General features: G+C 41.9%; 1 protein-coding gene across 2 annotated transcripts in view; it reads right to left on the bottom strand.

Moving 5' to 3' along the window:
• LOC137331491 (mitofusin-2-like) overlaps positions 1-18,730 on the bottom strand; it is an 82,193-nt gene that overhangs the window by 21,946 nt on the left and 41,517 nt on the right. For both annotated transcript variants that reach the window (XM_067995313.1, XM_067995312.1), the window contains exons 10-14: positions 17,873-17,994; positions 15,891-16,017; positions 10,799-10,903; positions 10,585-10,687; positions 7,024-7,253 (exon numbers count right to left, since the gene is read on the bottom strand). In XM_067995313.1, coding sequence (XP_067851414.1) covers positions 7,024-7,253; positions 10,585-10,687; positions 10,799-10,903; positions 15,891-16,017; positions 17,873-17,994 — 687 coding nt within the window. The remainder of the gene's footprint in view (positions 1-7,023; positions 7,254-10,584; positions 10,688-10,798; positions 10,904-15,890; positions 16,018-17,872; positions 17,995-18,730) is intronic.

Below are 18,730 nucleotides of genomic sequence, written 5' to 3' on the forward strand. Positions count from 1 at the left end.
TGAATTGAGCCATTTAAAAAAAAACTATTTATTTTGTGGCTAAAATACACAGAATTTAATCGATTAGAAGAGATTACAATGCTGAAATTTTTCCTGCACTGACTGCATTCCTTGAAGAATACAGATTTCTATTTTTTTTTAGGTTTTCAAATCAAACAATGAAATAAAAATTATTGCTTAAGCACAAAAGTAAAAACTTTTTTTTAAACCTTTAGTTTCAGTCACTATCCTATCCATGATTTTCCAAAATAATGGACTCACAAACATAATACATATAAGCTTATGGTAAATTGAATGATATGCTCTTTTTTAAAAAAGGAACAAGAGCATCACACCAAGTAACACACAACGCATTATTGTGCTACTAAGGTGCAGGAGTTTTTAAAAACTAGCCTGTCCTTTTGAAGCCACAATGTCTAATTGTTGTAAAAGGCACATCTAAGATCAACTGCTGTTGGTTAGGGAAGGTTGCAGATTGGCAGATATTTGTAAATTCCTGCCGCCAAGTCAGAAGAAGCCAGCATGAAAGAACTGCCTTTCTTCCTCCTCTTATATTTTTGGCAATCTGAAGTATGAGTCATATACACCAGACAGGTTTACCTGTCCATAATACAGTAAAAGTCTTGTCACTGCATGCACTTCCTGTGTCACAATTTGATTTATTCCTTTGTGACAATTTCTCTTGCCTGAGCAATGTCTAACATTCTAACAGTGTTGCCTGTATTGTGTAATGCTGTAGCAAACAAAACTATCCATACTTCATAGAAGTTACAACATGGAAACAGGCCCTTCGGCCCAACATGTCCATGTCGCCCAGTTTATACCACTAAGCTAGTCCCAATTGCCTGCACTTGGCCCATATCCCTCGATACCCATCTTCCCCATGTAACTGTCCAAATGCTTTTTAAAAGACAAAATTGTACCCGCCTCTACTACTGCCTCTGGCAGCTCGTTCCAGACACTCACCACCCTTTGAGTGAAAAAATTGCCCCTCTGGATCCTTTTGTATCTCTCCCCTCTCACCTTAAATCTGTGCCCCCTCGTTATAGACTCCCCTACCTTTGGGAAAAGATTTTGACTATCGACCTTATCTATGCCCCTCATTATTTTATAGACTTCTATAAGATCACCCCTTAACCTCCTACTCTCCAGGGAATAAAGTCCCAGTCTGTCTAACCTCTCCCTGTAAGTCAAACCATCAAGTCCCGGTAGCATCCTAGTAAATCTTTTCTGCACTCTTTCTAGTTTAATAATATCCTTTCTATAATAGGGTGACCAGAACTGTACACAGTACTCCAAGTGTGGCCTCACCAATGCCCTGTACAACTTCAACAAGACATCCCAACTCCTGCATTCAATGTTCTGACCAATGAAACCAAGCATGCTGAATGCCTTCTTCACCACCCTATCCACCTGTGACTCCACTTTCAAGGAGCTATGAATCTGTACTCCTAGATCTCTTTGTTCTATAACTCTCCCCAACGCCCTACCATTAACGGAGTAGGTCCTGGCCCGATTCGATCTACCAAAATGCATCACCTCACATTTATCTAAATTAAACTCCATCTGCCATTCATCGGCCCACTGGCCCAATTTATCAAGATCCCGTTGCAATCCTAGATAACCTTCTTCACTGTCCACAATGCCACCAATCTTGGTGTCATCTGCAAACTTACTAACCATGCCTCCTAAATTCTCATCCAAATCATTAATATAAATAACAAATAACAGCGGACCCAGCACCGATCCCTGAGGCACACCGCTGGACACAGGCATCCAGTTTGAAAAACAACCCTCGACAACCACCCTCTGTCTTCTGTCGTCAAGCCAATTTTGTATCCAATTGGCTACCTCACCTTGGATCCCATGAGATTTAACCTTATGTAACAACCTACCATGCGGTACCTTGTCAAATGCTTTGCTGAAGTCCATGTAGACCACGTCTACTGCACAGCCCTCATCTATCTTCTTGGTTACCCCTTCAAAAAACTCAATCAAATTCGTGAGACATGATTTTCCTCTCACAAAACCATGCTGACTGTTCCTAATTAGTCCCTGCCTCTCCAAATGCCTGTAGATTCTGTCCCTCAGAATACCCTCTAACAACTTACCCACTACAGATGTCAGGCTCACTGGTCTGTAGTCCCCAGGCTTTTCCCTGCCGCCCTTCTTAAACAAAGGCACAACATTTGCTACCCTCCAATCTTCAGGCACCTCACCTGTAGCGGTGGATGATTCAAATATCTCTGCTAGGGGACCCGCAATTTCCTCCCTAACCTCCCATAACGTCCTGGGATACATTTCATCAGGTCCCGGAGATTTATCTACCTTGATGCGCGTTAAGACTTCCAGCACCTCCCTCTCTGTAATATGTACACTCCTCAAGACATCACTATTTATTTCCCCAAGTTCCCTAACATCCATGCCTTTCTCAACCGTAAATACCGATGTGAAATATTCATTCAGGATCTCACCCATCTCTTGTGGTTCCGCACATAGATGACCTTGTTGATCCTTAAGAGGCCCTACTCTCTCCCTTGTTACCCTTTTGCCCTTTATGTATTTGTAGAAGCTCTTTGGATTCACCTTTGCCTGATCTGCCAAAGCAATCTCATATCCCCTTTTTGCCCTCCTGATTTCTCTCTTAACTCTACTCCGGCAATCTCTATACTCTTCAAGGGATCCACTTGATCCCAGCTGCCTATGCATGTCATATGCCTCCTTCTTCTTTTTGACTAGTGCCTCAATCTCCCGAGTCATCCAAGGTTCCCTACTTCTACCAGCCTTGCCCTTCACTTTATAAGGAATGTGCTTACACTGAACCCTGGTTAACACACTTTTGAAAGCCTCCCACTTACCAGACGTCCCTTTGCCTGCCAACAGACTCTCCCAATCAACTTCTGAAAGTTCCTGTCTAATACCATCAAAATTGGCCTTTCCCCAATTTAAAATTTTAACTTTTGGGCCAGACCTATCCTTCTCCATAGCTATCTTAAAACTAATGGAATTATGATCACTGGTCCCAAAGTGATCCCTCACTAACACTTCTGTCACCTGCCCTTCCTTATTTCCCAAGAGGAGGTCAAGTTTTGCCCCCTCTCTAGTCGGGCCATCCACATACTGAATGAGAAATTCCTCCTGAATACACTCAACAAATTTCTCTCCATCCAAGCCCCTAATGCTATGGCTGTCCCAGTCAATGTTGGGAAAGTTAAAGTCCCCTACTATTACCACCCTATTTTTCTTGCAGCTGTCTGTAATCTCCTTACATATTTGCTCCTCAATTTCCCGTTGACTATTTGGGGGTCTGTAGTACAATCCTATCAAAGTGATCTCTCCCTTCTTATTTTTCAGTTCTACCCATATGGACTCAGTGGGCGAACCCTCGGATATATCCCCTCTCACTACTGCCGTGATGTTCTCCCTAATCAAGAACGCAACTCCCCCTCCTCTCTTACCTCCTGCTCTATCTTTCCTATAGCATCTGTACCCTGGAACATTGAGCTGCCAGTCCTGCCCCTCCCTTAGCCATGTTTCAGTAATAGCTATAACATCCCAGTCCCATGTACCCATCCATGCCCTGAGTTCATCTGCCTTGCCCATCAGACTTCTTGCATTGAAATAAATGCAGTTTAATCTAGTCTTCCCTTGGTCTTTGCCCTGCTTTCTCAGACCATCTGTCCGGTCATGTTCTGTACACTCTCCCTTACTGCCTTTTGTTTCTGTCACCACTTTATTTCCCACTGACTTCCTGCATCGGTTCCCATCCCCCTGCCACATTAGTTTAAACCCTCCCCAACAGCACTAGCAAACACTCCCCCTAGGACATTGGTTCCAGTCCTGCCCAGATGCAGACCGTCCAATTTGTACTGGTCCCACCTCCCCCAGAACCGGTTCCAATGGCCCAGGAATTTGAATCCCTCCCTCTTGCACCATCTCTCAAGCCACGTATTCATCTTAGCTATCCTGTCATTCCTACTCTGACTAGCCCGTGGCACTGGTAGCAATCCTGAGATTACTACCTTTGAGGTCCTACTCTTTAGTTTAACTCCTAACTCCCTAAATTCAGCTTGTAGGACCTCATCCTGTTTTTTACCTATATCGTTGGTGCCTATATGCACCACGACAACTGGCTGTTCACCCTCCCCCTCCAGAATGTCCTGCAGCCGCTCCGAGACATCCTTGACCCTTGCACCAGGGAGGCAACATACCATCCTGGAGTCTCGGTTGCGTCCGCAGAAACGCCTGTCTATTCCCCTTACAATCGAGTCCCCTATCACTATAGCTCTGCCACTCTTTTTCCTGCCCTCCTGTGCAGCAGAGCCAGCCACGGTGCCATGAACCTGGCCACTGCCACCTTCCCCTGGTGAGCCATCTCCGCCAACAGTATCCAAAACGGTATACCTGTTTTGGAGGGAGATGACCGCAGGGGACCCCTGCACTGCCTTCCTACTCTTCCTCTGTCTGTTGGTCACCCATTCACTATCTCCCTCAGTAATTTTTATCTGCGGTGTGACCAACTCACTGAACGTGCTATCCACGACTTTCATATACTACCTTCCAGTCCTCCATACACTAAGAGGTGCCATTATCTTTTTAGTCTTGCATCACCCTGCTGGAGTCCAAACTTCCTGCTTTGTTCTTTGGCTTTTTGTTCATGGCTTCTAGACCTTCATGGCTGATATGGCCACAGAAGAGCATCAGGCCTCCTGGGAGTGGATGAGGATGTCCTCAGCCACTCCCAGGAGGTCTTATGCTCTTCTTTGGTCAGATTAGCAATTTTATGCTGCTACCAGTTCCCACTGAGTCTCATTCCCCACCCCACTTGTTGATCTTTTGGATCTGGCCTTCAGTCCTCCCTGCCACCCTCTCCCACCAGCCATTCTCATGCCTGCTTCTCTTCTTTTGCTGTACCAGCTGTTTTAAATGTTTGCTTTCAATTCTGTCCCTTTGCTGGTTTTCCCAGACTGTCTCTTCTATTCAGTTTCCTCTCCTGTTCTTTGTCACCACCTGTATCCTATGGTGCTTTTTTACCAGTTTCTAAATTAAGCAGGGAAATATTGGATGTTTTATTTTTTTTTAAAAGTGCTCATGGTGCTTATAAAGTATTTACATGTAATGCACAATGTATTATTCTGCTGATGAAGTGAAGCTGTGTCCCTTTAGGATCACAAGGTCTAACTGGTATCAAATAATCACTGGGTAAGACCAGATTTTAATTGCTCTTCAGGCTGAAGATCAGAACCCTACCTTGCTTCCTCTTAATTTTGATTGCTACATCAAGGGTTAGACATTCTGGCTTATACATATACGCACACACACACACACACACACACACGCGCGCACACACACGCGCGCACACACACGCGCGCACACACACGCGCGCACACACACGCGCGCACACACACGCGCGCACACACACGCGCGCACACACACGCGCGCACACACACGCGCGCACACGCACACACACACATACACGCACACACACACATACACGCACACACACACATACACGCACACACACACATAAATATATATATATATATACACACATGTGTGCAGCAGAAATATTTACCATGCAACACTTGAAAGGTGAAAGACAGGAAGTGCATAATAGACATATTACTAGAAGATCACCCATGGTACAGCTCATAGTAAATCAAATAATACGCTGTTTTAGAAAGGCAACCCAATTTAACACAAAGCATTATTCTGCTGCTAATGTGTAGATGACTGCCCTGTTAAGGCTACATGGTGTAATTGTTCTGCATTCTTGAAATAAATGATTAGGTCTATTAACGGTCAGACTAATTTTCTTTCCCTTTCTTTTTTTACTATTTCTATAGCATCTCTCCCATGAATTTTCAATAAAACATCTACCTTATAAAAAGTCTGAGGAAGGGCAAACATCATTGTAATAGTTTCATCTTTCAAACAATTCTTGACTAAACTCCAGGACAGATTACTGAATATGTAATTTCTCAAAATGCAACAAAATCAAATCAATTTAGAGACTCTCAAGGAGGGAGCAGTGCAAGCCAGGACACTCACAACTGCTGACAGACCACACATATGCAGAGATCTCAAATAGGTATTCAGGAGCACAGACCTTTGGAGTGAGTAAGACCTGGTAACATAGAGATAGGTAGCCAGAGAAAGTCTTGAAGGTACAAAGGAGCAGAACCTAAGTCCCAGGCCCCTGAATAATTTCAGTTTTCAATGTTTGTGTTATAAATGTTTTACTTTTAAGGTGTATATGTAGTCAGCGAGCTCAGGAAACAATGGCCATCAAAAGAAACTGGGAATATTTTTTTAAAATAATTTGATTAGACATTTCACGGAGGTCGTTGGTTTGTGAACGATAGCTTTTAAAAAGATTGATGTATTTCATTCCTCGGTTTTGTGCTGATCACTCATTCCTCATTGGTAGCTTTTACTACCTGCCTAGTCAATTAAACTCCTTTTGACTTATTCACATTCAATCAGATATTTGATCAGTAACTTAACAGACCATGGTTGTTTGAGCCAATCACAATTTCTTTTCCATACAGATGCATAACACTTTCAGCTGGGACATCTGTGAGAAGTGAGATGTTACTGATGTATATTAGATGCAAGACTTTTAATTATATGGATAATGTTGCTTTGGTTTCAGTTGTTTTGTTAAATTTAGAGCTCGAATACAAAAACCTCAGACAATAGGAGTGCAAATCATTAATGGGCAATTGTAGCACATTTCTTAATTGCTGTCCTAAGAGACGCATAGTTGGAGATAAATGAGCAGCCATTTGCCCACCCACTTGGCTTCAGTTGGTGAAAATAATTTGAATATGGGAATGATGCCACCCTCAAAACACTTCTTTTCAATTCCAAACTGCAACATTAGGCACTTTTCTGAAATAACTTCTTTTTGAAATCACCCCTAAATCAATTCTACAGAATTAAACTTCTGAACAGGCGGAAGGGAAGGTTATTAAAAAGACTACTAAATTTACAATATATGGGCTGCAGTTTACAGTGTACCTGAAAAGTTGGGTCACCAATTCCCAGTAGAGCTCTACGAGCATTCTTGGGTCCCAGAAACCGATTGACCAGTGAAGTCCAACCAAGAGAGAAATGGAATTCAACATTTTCTTGGAAATCTGCACATATCTTGTCACAATTCAGGTCATAGCTGAGGTCAAACCTATGGTATGGTAGTAGCACACTGACCTGATTCTGAACATTTAATGGAAGCAAAGGCTTGAGATTCCCTGGAAAATACATAGAGTCTGATCAAGGTACTGTGTCTAAATTAAGCACTAACTTAACAGAAAAAGTAACATTAGTTTCACATTGTGATAAGTGTCAACTGCATTACTGTTGTTCTTCAAAAGATCTGCAAACTATACTAGTTATTTGCATTGCACCATTAAAAATTACAAACCCATTTTGAGGTTTGACGCAAGTGCTTCCTGAATAGTAAAAAATGTGCTTCCTTTGGTAATTCTAAGCAAAAGAGCACAACAAGAAAAACCCAGTCCATCCAGTTTGCTTGGTTATCATCATGTTTCAGGACATCAATCTGTACGTTTGTCATCTCTCCAGATTCCTGTACCCTACCAATTCAAGTCCAAGTCACTTTTGAATGTATGAGCTTACTCAGCACCGACTGCTCTTAAGTAGTAATGTATTGCCTGTGTGAAGTTATTCCTTGCATTTAGATAGTGCTTTCTCTGATTCTTCTACCCAGGTTTTATGTTAAATACCTTACCCCATCCATTCTATTTAACTCTCTTCATTATATTTTCAAAATGGACCTCTCTCTCCTTCCTTTCCTCCAATGGCAAGAACCAAAATTTAAGGAGCCATTAAAATACAATTTCAAAATAGCCTAGAAAGTTCAATATATTTTCAGCAACTATCATACAACCATATGATGAATCACGACGCTTTTTTCTGGTTCTGTATATCCCTATTCAAGAGTAATAGGTGGTAGCAAAAGAGGAGGCAGAGCAAATAACGATGAGCAACTTACCCAGATTCAGAAGGATTAAATATTTTAGGTAACCAATCAACAGATGGCAGATGCAATTCAATGTGAATAAGTGTAAAATAATTAGCATGATAACAAGGGAACAAGATAGGGAGCATGTGTTCAATGAAACAGTGGTACAGTATGTTGACTGGGAAAGAGATCCAAGGATTACAGTAGATCACAGTGCGCTGTTGCAGTCAAAAAATGCAAATAAGGTACTAAGTCAAATTAGCAGGGGAATACAATGCAAATGAAGAGAAGTTATATTGTTGATGCAGTACTCAAACCGCTTTTGGTCACCTAATCATAAGAATATTTTTATCCTTGCTATCAAGTATCAAGAATTGAAGTTAAGAAAGTTGAGCTATTTTGGGGGAAAAGTGATGAAGACAATTTAATTGACGTTTTCAGTATAAATATTGATAGTGTAAGCTTGGCTCAGTGGTAGCATGCCCATCTCCATGTCAGAGGGTGGTATATTCTGGTCCCATTCTAGGTCTTGGGCATACAGGCCTAGAAAATGGTTCGCTCTGGGAACGATCCCAGTGCCGAAATGGGTAGGCCAGAAGCACACGCGATATTGGGCCTCGGGCCTCATTTACACAAGACTGGCTAGCTGCAGCTGCCTGCTGGGTGTTCCCAGGCAGGTTGCAGACAAAAAGAATTTCAAATTCAGGTCACTATGTCACCACCAGTGGTCCTCAGTTAGGTCCTGGAAGACAATGAGAGCGCAAAGGGGGGTGGGCGATCGGCAGGTGAGGAAAGTAAGCGATCGGTTGGGGGGGGGGGGGCGTCCTGAAACAGTTTTCAGCACAGCAGTGGTGCTAGGAGGAACATCCCTGAGGGACCTCATTGTGCACAAATTGGCTTCCTTGTTTGCCTCAACAACATTAATTACACTTCAGAAGTAAATTATCGACTATAAAGTGCTTTGGGACATTGTGAGGATGTGACGCGATGCTATATAAATGCAAGTTCTTTCTTTAAATAGTTTTGCGCCATCACATCGGAACAGTTTCAGACTTGAAAGGGTACATTTGTCTTGCACCCGATTAGCTCAAATATTGTTTAAAAAATAATTCTCGGAATATGAGCGTCACTGGTATTTATTGGCCAACCGTAGTTGCCCTTCAGATGGTGGTGGTGAGATGCCTTCTTAACCGCTGCAATCTGTGTAGTAAAGGTGCTCCCACAATGCTGTTAGCTGGGTGGGAGGGGTTTCCAGGATTTGGACTCAGCGATGAGGAAGGAATGGCAATATTTGTCCAGCTCAGGACGGTGCGTGACTTGGAGGGGAGCTTGGACGTCATGTTGTTCCCATGCACCTGTTACCTTTATTCTTCTTGGTGGAGGTCGTGGGTTTGGGAGGTGCTGCCAAAGAAGTCTTGGTGAGTTGCTGCAGTGCATCCTGCAGATAGTACTCACTCCAGCCATGGTACACCGGTGCACATTTAGGCTAGTAGATGAAATACTGATCAAGCAGACTGCTTTGTCCTAGATGGTGTTGAGCTTCTTGAGTGTTGTTGCAACAGCACCCATCCAAGCAACTAGATAGTATTCCATCACATTCTTCACTTGTGCCTTATACGTGATGGAGAGGCATCATGATAGAGTTTGGAGGTAAGCCACTCTCATTACTACACATCACATTACTATACATCAAAGGTAGCATCTGATGTTACTAACTAATATACATAATTGAATTCAAGATTATTTGTAACCTTAGGAAAGATAGCAAATAAATGCATTTTTCAAAGTACCATTTGTTCTAAAATATGTTCACTGTTTCCCACTTTTTCCCCCTCACAAAATCTATTCAATTATTTGAAACTTTGATAGCCAAGCTTTTCATAAACAAATTACCAGCCATATAAACCTTTTGTTCTTATACTTTTAGTGACTGAAAATACCAGTGCAATAAATACAAATATCTAAACCTAATGGTGGAAAAGTAACAAATAGCAACATAATGGTCCAGTACTCCAGTATCAGAACATTTTACAAACACCAGGTTTACTGTGCATTGTCCAGTTGGCGTTGCAAGGATCCAGTACTGGATGTCTGTCACTTAAGACTCTAACTGAGCTTCACAAATAATAGTGCTCCATCTCGTGGTGAAAAATCATTACTACAAGTTTTGATTTACTCAGCAGGTCTTGGTGACTTTGCGCTGAGATCTGTCATTGGGTGCAAAGAAGAGTAGGTCAGAAGACTTTTTGATATATGTGCTCTGGGTTTGGTTAAATCTAGCTTCCCTAACTCTAGAATATGTAGAATTGCCACATGTGGCCTGATAACATGCCCAGATTTCAATCTCTGGTAATGGGACCCTGAAACACATGTATGCATTGTTTACAAACGATTATCCCAGGCCTAACAACTGTCATTTTATTTGTCAATTCGTAAGTTTTGATTTGGACTGGACACCTTCCCTAAAATGTTTTGTCATGTGCCAGAAGAGGGGCAGTACTTGCTAATCAACCTGATAGTTTTAAAACTGAGGCCTGTGAGAGTTCCTATTTTTGAATTCAAAAGCTTAACTCAAAGTCATCTCTTGACATACTAACCTATCATTTGAAGCTGTGCTGTCTGCAATGAGGCGTGGACTGTGCTGGAACAGCGATCAGCCAAGTTCCTCCCTAGTCCTTCTTCAATGTGCTTGTGCAGATCCTGCAAAGAGATGTAATATATAAAAAGTTAGTGACATTAACAAGCTATACAAGTATTATTGTACAGGTTTTTTTCCTGTCAAAATGCTAAATAAAGGATTTTTTTCCTCACGTTTTTATAAAACTTTAAGACTGGAGGAGAAGAATGGAAGTCTCCATGAAATTCATCAACCAAGATAGAAAGGCGGCAGATTTCATCAGTCATTGCAGCAGAAACCTGGAAATACCAATTTTATGTTTACAAAATGTAACATTTGCAACAAAATCTGTCAAAATATCTGACAGTATTCCAAGTAATAATTAAAATTAGAATCCTTATTAGCAATTCAAAGAACACAAATGGTTTCATACTTAGATAAACTTCCATCTATAGAATAATGCTGCAGACAATTTCCCCAATGCATTCCAAATGTACAGTGCAGAACTTATTTGAGCAGATAGATTTGAAAAATTATCTAATGTCTGTGAATAAAGAGATGTATGCTGAAGAGAGATTAAATGATCCTCTATACACCAAAGGCAAATTAGGATAGTGAAGTTTTGGATTATTGACACCAATAGTAGTTGGTCAAATATTTAAGAATGGAAATTAATCTGGGAATTAAGAGCAAGGTAGCCATAATGATAGCAAAGAAATGTTTCATAGTTAGGCGGCTCCACTCAAGAGCCATACCATCAAATGGATGGTCTGGGCCCAGAGTGTCCTATATGACAATGTATCAAAGAAAGCAGGTCCTGTCAGTTCAAGATTTAAATAAAATGTCATCATGTTAAAAATAAAAATTTAATTTACATAGCACCTAACTAATGTCTCAAAACACTTCATATACAATAAATTACTTTGAAGTGCCTATTATGTAAACAAACGTGGCAACCATTTTACACACAGTAAAATCCCACAGTGATAAGATAACTGACTAGTTTATCTATTTTTGGTGCTCCTGGTTGAGGGAAGAATTTTGGCCAGGAAACTGGTCATAGGGTCATGGGATTTTTAATGTTCACCTGAACTACCATAACAGAAAGGGCCTCAGCTTAATGACTCATCTGAAGGCAGCAGACCCAATGAAGCATCCCTCAGTCCTGCACTGGTGTGTCAAACCTCATTTATGTGATCAAGTCCTTAGAGTAATGTTTGAATTGAAACCTTCTGTTTCAGGCAAGAAATCTAGCAACAGAACCAAGAACAGAGTTGCCATGGCAAGCCAAATGTCCCCTTGTATGTGGAGGATAACTTCATCTTCCTTTAATCTACACCTCCATTTTGTTACCAGAATTGCTGCTGTTGCTTTTGCCAGAATTAATGAATATTCAGACAAAAATAGTTTGATTTTTACTTGTTCATGGGATATGGGTGTCGCTGGCGAGGCCAGCATTTATTGCCCATCCTTAATTGCCCTTGAGAAGGTGGTGGTGAGCCGCCTTCTTGAACTGCTGCAGTCTGTGTGGTGAAGGTTCTCCCACAACGCTGTTAGGAAGGGAGTTCCAGGATTTTGACCCAGCGACGATGAAGGAACGGCGATATATTTCCAAGTCGGGATTGTGTGTGATTTGGAGGGGAACGTGCAGGTGGTGTTGTTCCCATGTGCCTGCTGCCCTTGTCCTTCAAGGTGGTAGAAGTCGCGGGTTTGGGAGGTGCTGTCGAAGAAGCCTTGGCGAGTTGCAGCAATGCATCCAGTGGATGGTACACACTGCAGCCAGTGCGCCGGTGGTGAAGGGAGTGAATGCTTAGAGTGGTGGATGGGGTGCCAATCAAGCGGGGTGCTTTGTCCTGGATGGTGTCGAGCTTCTTGAGTGTTGTTGGAGCTGCACTCATCCAGGCAAGTGGAGAGTATTCCATCACACTCCTGACTTGTGCCTTGTAGATGGTGGAAAGGCTTTGGGGAGTCAGGAGGTGAGTCACTCGCCGCAGAAAACCCAGCCTCTGACCTGCTCTTGTAGCCACAGTTTCTTGTCAATGGTGACCCCCGGGATGTTGATGGTGGGGGATTCGGCGATGGTAATGCCGTTGAATGTCAAGGGGAGGTGGTTAGACTCTCTCTTGTTGGAGATGGTCATTGCCTGGCACGAATGTTACTTGCCACTTATCAGTCCAAGCCTGGATGTTGTCCAGGTCTTGCTGCACACGGGCACAGACTGCTTCATTATCTGAGGGGTTGCGAATGGAACTGAACACTGTGCAATCATCAGCGAACATCCCCATTTCTGACCTTATGATGGAGGGAAGGTCATTGATGAAATAGTTGAAGATGGCTGGGCCTAGGACACTGCCCTGAGGAACTCCTGCAGCAATGTCCTGGAGCTGAGATGATTGGCCTCCAACAACCACTACCATCTTCCTTTGTGCTAGGTATGACTCCAGCCACTGGAGAGTTTTCCTCCGGATTCCCATTGACTTCAATTTTACTAGGGCTCCTTGGTGCCACACTCAGTCAAATGCTGCCTTGATGTCAAGGGCAGTCACTCTCACCTCACCTCTGGAATTCAGCTCTTTTGTCCATGTTTGGACCAAGGTTGTAATGAGGTCTGGAGCAGAGTGGTCCTGGCAAAACCCAAACTGAGCATCAGTGAGCAGGTTATTGGTGAGTAAGTGCCGCTTGATAGCACCGTCGACGACACCTTCCATCACTTTGCTGATGATTGAGAATAGCCTGATGGGGCGGTAATTGGCCGGATTGGATTTGTCCTGCTTTTTGTGGACGGGACATACCTGGGCAATTTTCCACATTGTCGGGTAGATGCCAGTGTTGTAGCTGTGCTGGAACGGCTTGACTAGAGGTGCAGCTAGTTCTGGAGCACAAGTCTTCAGCACTACAGCAGGGATGTTGTCGGGGCCCATAGCCTTTGCTGTATCCAGTGCACTCAGCCATTTCTTGATATCACGTGGAGTGAATCGAATTGGCTGAAGACTGGCTTCTGTGATGGTGGGGATATCGGGAGGAGGCTGAGATGGATCATCAGTTTAAGTTGTGAAGAAACTTTCTAACCCAGGATAACCAATGTTGTGACAATCAATTCCTGCAGCAGAATCTTGGTAACTTTTTGACTTGAAAAGTCATCAAGGATTTTTAATCTGCCAAAAATGAACTAGGTTGTCCCTCAATAAAGGGGTTCACTCACACATTTTCTCTGCTGAAGGCATCTGCTGTGGCATTCCACTCCTACGTGAGGTGCTCAACAGAATGGACAAGGTTCTAATGACATCAGTACCTTGTCGGTTTTGTGTTAACACATAGGAGTCAGGAATGAATCCCTCATTAGTTTCTGTACTTCCCTATAATGGTGATGTCTTCCCACTCTGTTTGTTGTAAATCCAAGGCCTTGAACCATAAAGGAGGGCTAACTAACTACATCGTCTCAAGCTCGAATATTACATACCCGGATACTTGTTGTCTGGATAAATACATCTCAGGTTCATGCTCCCTAAACTTTGGTACCTTATCCCGAGGCAAAAGTATAAGTTAGCAGTAACAGATGCAGTGGCAAGGCTTGGGTCGCAATTCTGTAGAGCTTGAAAGCTCGCTGTCTCTGTTTCCAATGGGGATGAAATAAATTGTGCAGCCCTCCTGAATAGAGCATCAGCGATCATCTTGATGCAAAGGTGAACAGCTACCTGACTAATGTGACACAGATCACTTACTACCTGGAAGGATCCAGATGCAAAAAAATTCAAGGCAATGACAGGAGAACGATTTGCACTCAAACTAACACCAACTTCAGTTAACAGCACACAAAGTGGCCTCAATGTGGTATCTGCCACAGGAATACCTTTCTGCAGTTCCAACTGCCACTTACATAAATATTTGGGACGGACGTTAAGAGGAAATGGATCAAAGATGTTAGTCACATTCCCTTGACTCAACTTATGAGCGAGCAGGACTTGGTGCAAGGTAGAATATAGGCAGCAGAGTTTTGAATGAGCTGAAGTTTATGGAGGGTGGAAGATGGCAGACCGGCCAGGAGAGCATTGGAATTGTAGAGTCTGCAGTATGGATAACAGCAGGTTTGAAGACGCGAGGGAAAGTGCCTGGGGAGAAGCAATCATCGACAACGTAATCTAGAATGGGAACCAGGAAGGGGAGTTGGATAACCAGGAGTTGAATGGGAAGGCAATCGAGGGAGCAGAAGGTGGATCTTTTAAGACAAAAAGAACTTGGAGGGCAAGGGGAATATGGGATGTCAAGTTTAGAGGCCACATGGGTATTGTAGTCATCAAAAGACTAGAACCCAGGACATAGATTAAGAATTTCTTATTCTTTTCACTTTGAGAATTCAGGATCAGCTACAAAAAATTCAAACTATTAACCAATTCACAATAGGACAATTGTCCAACAGTTTCTACTAAGACTATGGGAGGACTTGGTGTTACAATGCAGCTGTTTGTGGTGACTTCACCCTGTCTTGGTTCTGCCATACAAGAAGCTAAATCTCTCCTAGCTAAGGTAATGGAGTCAAAGTTTTGTCTTTGAAGGAGTCAGAGAGGCGGATTCTCAATTGTACACTCTCAAGACTTGGGTAAACATGTAAATTAGGCCCTTGATTGAGAACAAGCACAAATGGACTAGCACATGGTAGCATACTGACAGCAATGGAATAATGATACAATAACCAAGCCAAATCTCAATTGAAAAGACAACGTTTCTACGAAAAAGAAACCTTCGATCAATAATTGAGTCACCTTAGTGAACTGTGATGTCAGCAAGTACCGGGCTGTCTACAGAACTCCAACTCTCATCTCTGCAAGAGGCTCCGAAAGTCCTAAAGTCTCCTTTTTGTATGATCTGAGTTTATAAGGAATACAACTCGACTAGTACAACTACCGTAAACAAGTTCTTTCTGAAATCAGGAATTGGAATAGAATTGAAAACAATTAAGCCCACAAGCAGGAATCAGGCACTGTACTACCATTTTATCAGTTGCAGGCCACATGAATGTAACCAATCGACAAAGAGAAAAAAACATCAGAGCAGATCACGTGAAATGCCAGGAGGGAAAGTCAGCCTATACATGATGAAATTCTTTTAAAGGACATTAACAACTTCCCCCATTCGATTGTTTAACTTATCAATGTGCTACAAATGAGAAATAAAACACGTTACACAGATTTTATATTTTGTTTACTCTCATCAATAGCTAAAGGTTAACTGGAGGCCAACTGTTAAAAGCAAGCAACATTATTTGGGGAGGGGGCTGCAAATTCTCACCTTAGCTTCTACTTCTTCTGTTACCAGTTTTATGTTTCTCTTGCAGTCCTCTGTTAGTAAGGTCAGTTGACTTCGCACAAACTCCAGTCGATCTAGGTGGTCCTCTCGTTCCTCCAAGGAAAGCACCCTGAAAGCAGAAAGGGCAGGTTTTAATTCTATTTTATTTTTTGTGCACACATATACTTAACTCAATTTAGATGATTTTTCATGTGATATTACTGGAAAACTGCCTACATTGGAGAATGCTAGATTAAGTATGGTTTTCCTCATTTTTCAAGTAATATCCATTCTCCAGATAAAACAATTATATACTCTGCCACCATGGCCATAATCAACTAGGGGTACTGTGCCTTTAGTTTTAAATCTTGATCCTCCCCTACTCAACTGCACACGTGGCCTCATGTTGAAAGACTAGAATGATGTACTCTCGAGAAAAGGCTATCACGTAGACAATGCCAACAACTGAAGATGTCTTCTTCTATATTGTGGAAAGGAACGTATGATGCAGTTTGGTTGGCCACTTTATCTAAATTACATTAAATATAACAAATGAAACAAAATACCGTGAAAGTAGCATTTATACATGACCTCCAGAATGCTCTCTGTTGCTGCGGAGGCCAATTTTCCTCTATTTCATGCCTGAAGGATGTTGATTTCCAAAGCACAATGCAGAGAAAGAGGAGACAAGTACTCTTTATGCCAGTTCTCCAAACCGTTTCCGCTTCCTAGGCACTTCTGGGGTATTCCCCCAAGAATGGGCAGAGAGCTCTGCCTGAAACAGGCATGAGAATGTAAATCAAGTATAACTGATGCAAGAGTGATATTAGAATGAATCCCTCATCATTTTCCTGGGTCTCTTCCTGCTAGAGCGCCAAATGCTAGAACCCACTGAAAGTGGGCCTTAGAGGGTGCGTCCAGCCCCTGCTGATTGGAGGACCAGAGGAGACAGACAGCATCACCTCCCCCCTCCAAATCTTTTTTTTAAAAACTTTTCAGGGCCACCAAAGAGGATCAGTTGGACTGTACGACACCTATTCTTGGACAGCAGCCAGAAGGATTCAAAGTTGATGGCCATTATCGCTGCTGCAAACCTGAGGCCTGCAGCAGCAGTCAAGTTTGCTCACTCAATTCTGGGCATACACCTATTCTAAGGGACATTCCTGTGGTAGGGGAATATCTAGGCCATGGTAACGACCAGAACCCAGAGATATAGGTTGGTTCAGATCAATTGGGCAGAGTGCACTTTCACTGCATACCATTCGAATTTTGCTTGCATGAGGGAGGTGGAGGAGTAGGAAGATTGACCCCATTGTGTTTGGGAGCTGATGTTTTTTTTAATACGGCGGAGTTGAATTTTGCCTGATCTGTTGCTTTTTTCTTTAAGCAAAACCAGGAAGTAATGTTCTCTCTTTCTCTCCCCTTCCCCCAAAAAACAAAACTATCAACTATGCATGCATTTTACAAATAATAGTCAATTGTAATATTTTGTTGAATACACTTTCAATTGAAAATAAGACTTCATGTTTTTAAACAACTGTAGTATTTCTTTATTTAGGTTTCTGGGTATTATTGGTATTACTAATGCAACTTTTTCAAATAAAAGCATTGACATTATATCAGTGACAATGTGCTGTTCACTGAATGTATATAATTCTAACAAAGCATACAATAGAGGCATTCTATTACAAATTCCCTCAAGCACCAGATGAGTCTCACTGTAATTAGATCAATACTGGGTTTTCTTCCTTGGGAATTGACTCAATAGGAGGGTTTCATTCATACAACAGAATCCCAAGTATGTTTCAAGTCTAGTAACATTCAAGTACAGTTACATTAAAGTTTATTAAAAGGATTAAATCTCACCTTAACTATCACATCAATATCTCTACTTGAAGCTATAGATAACTACAAAGCTTACACAGGTTCAACTTCTCCAAATTGTTGCCTTGTATGTGAATCAAGCCACTGAGGATTTCTCTTACCTTTTTTCTGCTGCAACCACGTTGATGGAGTCCATGATTTTTTTCACAGTTTCAATGATCTGTTTAGCTCTGATAGTGTGTTGTTCAAACTTTGTTTTCACTGCTGACTGCGAGATACACTCCTGCGAGGCCCAAGCAGGAACACATTACTGTGAACTCCATATTGTTTACATTGGACAAATAGAAAAAGATATGCTCAGATACAGACTTGCTGCTGATTCTAAAGAAATGTGCTGAAATTTCAACAGAACACAAGCATAAAATAAAAAACACACTGAACAAAAATACATAAACAGCAGCAAGGCAGTGTCTGGGACCAAAGATTTATATTCACAGTAATGCGTTAATTCAGGAGAAGAAAATTATACACATGCATAAAATAATATAAAACATGTTTTACTTTTCATTGCATATGTGGAAATAAACTATGTAAGACTTAACTGCTGCCAGTGAGTAAATTGTGTTTTCACATGCAAAGATCTGTTTAGCATAAACACAGATTGAGGCACTAATTATGATAGCCTTGAGTAACAGAACACCTGAAACTCAATTACTGGTGAAATTTGTGGATACAACTCCTGGGAGAACATTAAGAAAATCTATAATATATTAAAAATCTTGCATGTACTTCCTATCTGCCTACTTACTTCTTAATGTCATGTTTTGTCACGCAGGATTATAATGGAAAAATTATGTCCAAATTTAATGTAGAATTTGCTTTTGTAAACATGTCTCTAATTATAGAATCTGACCACTGGGTGGCTTTGTGCCCAGTCTGTGAACATCTTCGTAGTCTGTCTCAGCAAAATTGCAGAGCCTCTGACCACCATCTTATTTTTTCTCAAGTGCGTTATGAAG

Source organism: Heptranchias perlo, chromosome 13 (genome assembly GCF_035084215.1).
Source record: "Heptranchias perlo isolate sHepPer1 chromosome 13, sHepPer1.hap1, whole genome shotgun sequence".
Taxonomy (NCBI): Eukaryota; Metazoa; Chordata; class Chondrichthyes; order Hexanchiformes; family Hexanchidae; genus Heptranchias; species Heptranchias perlo.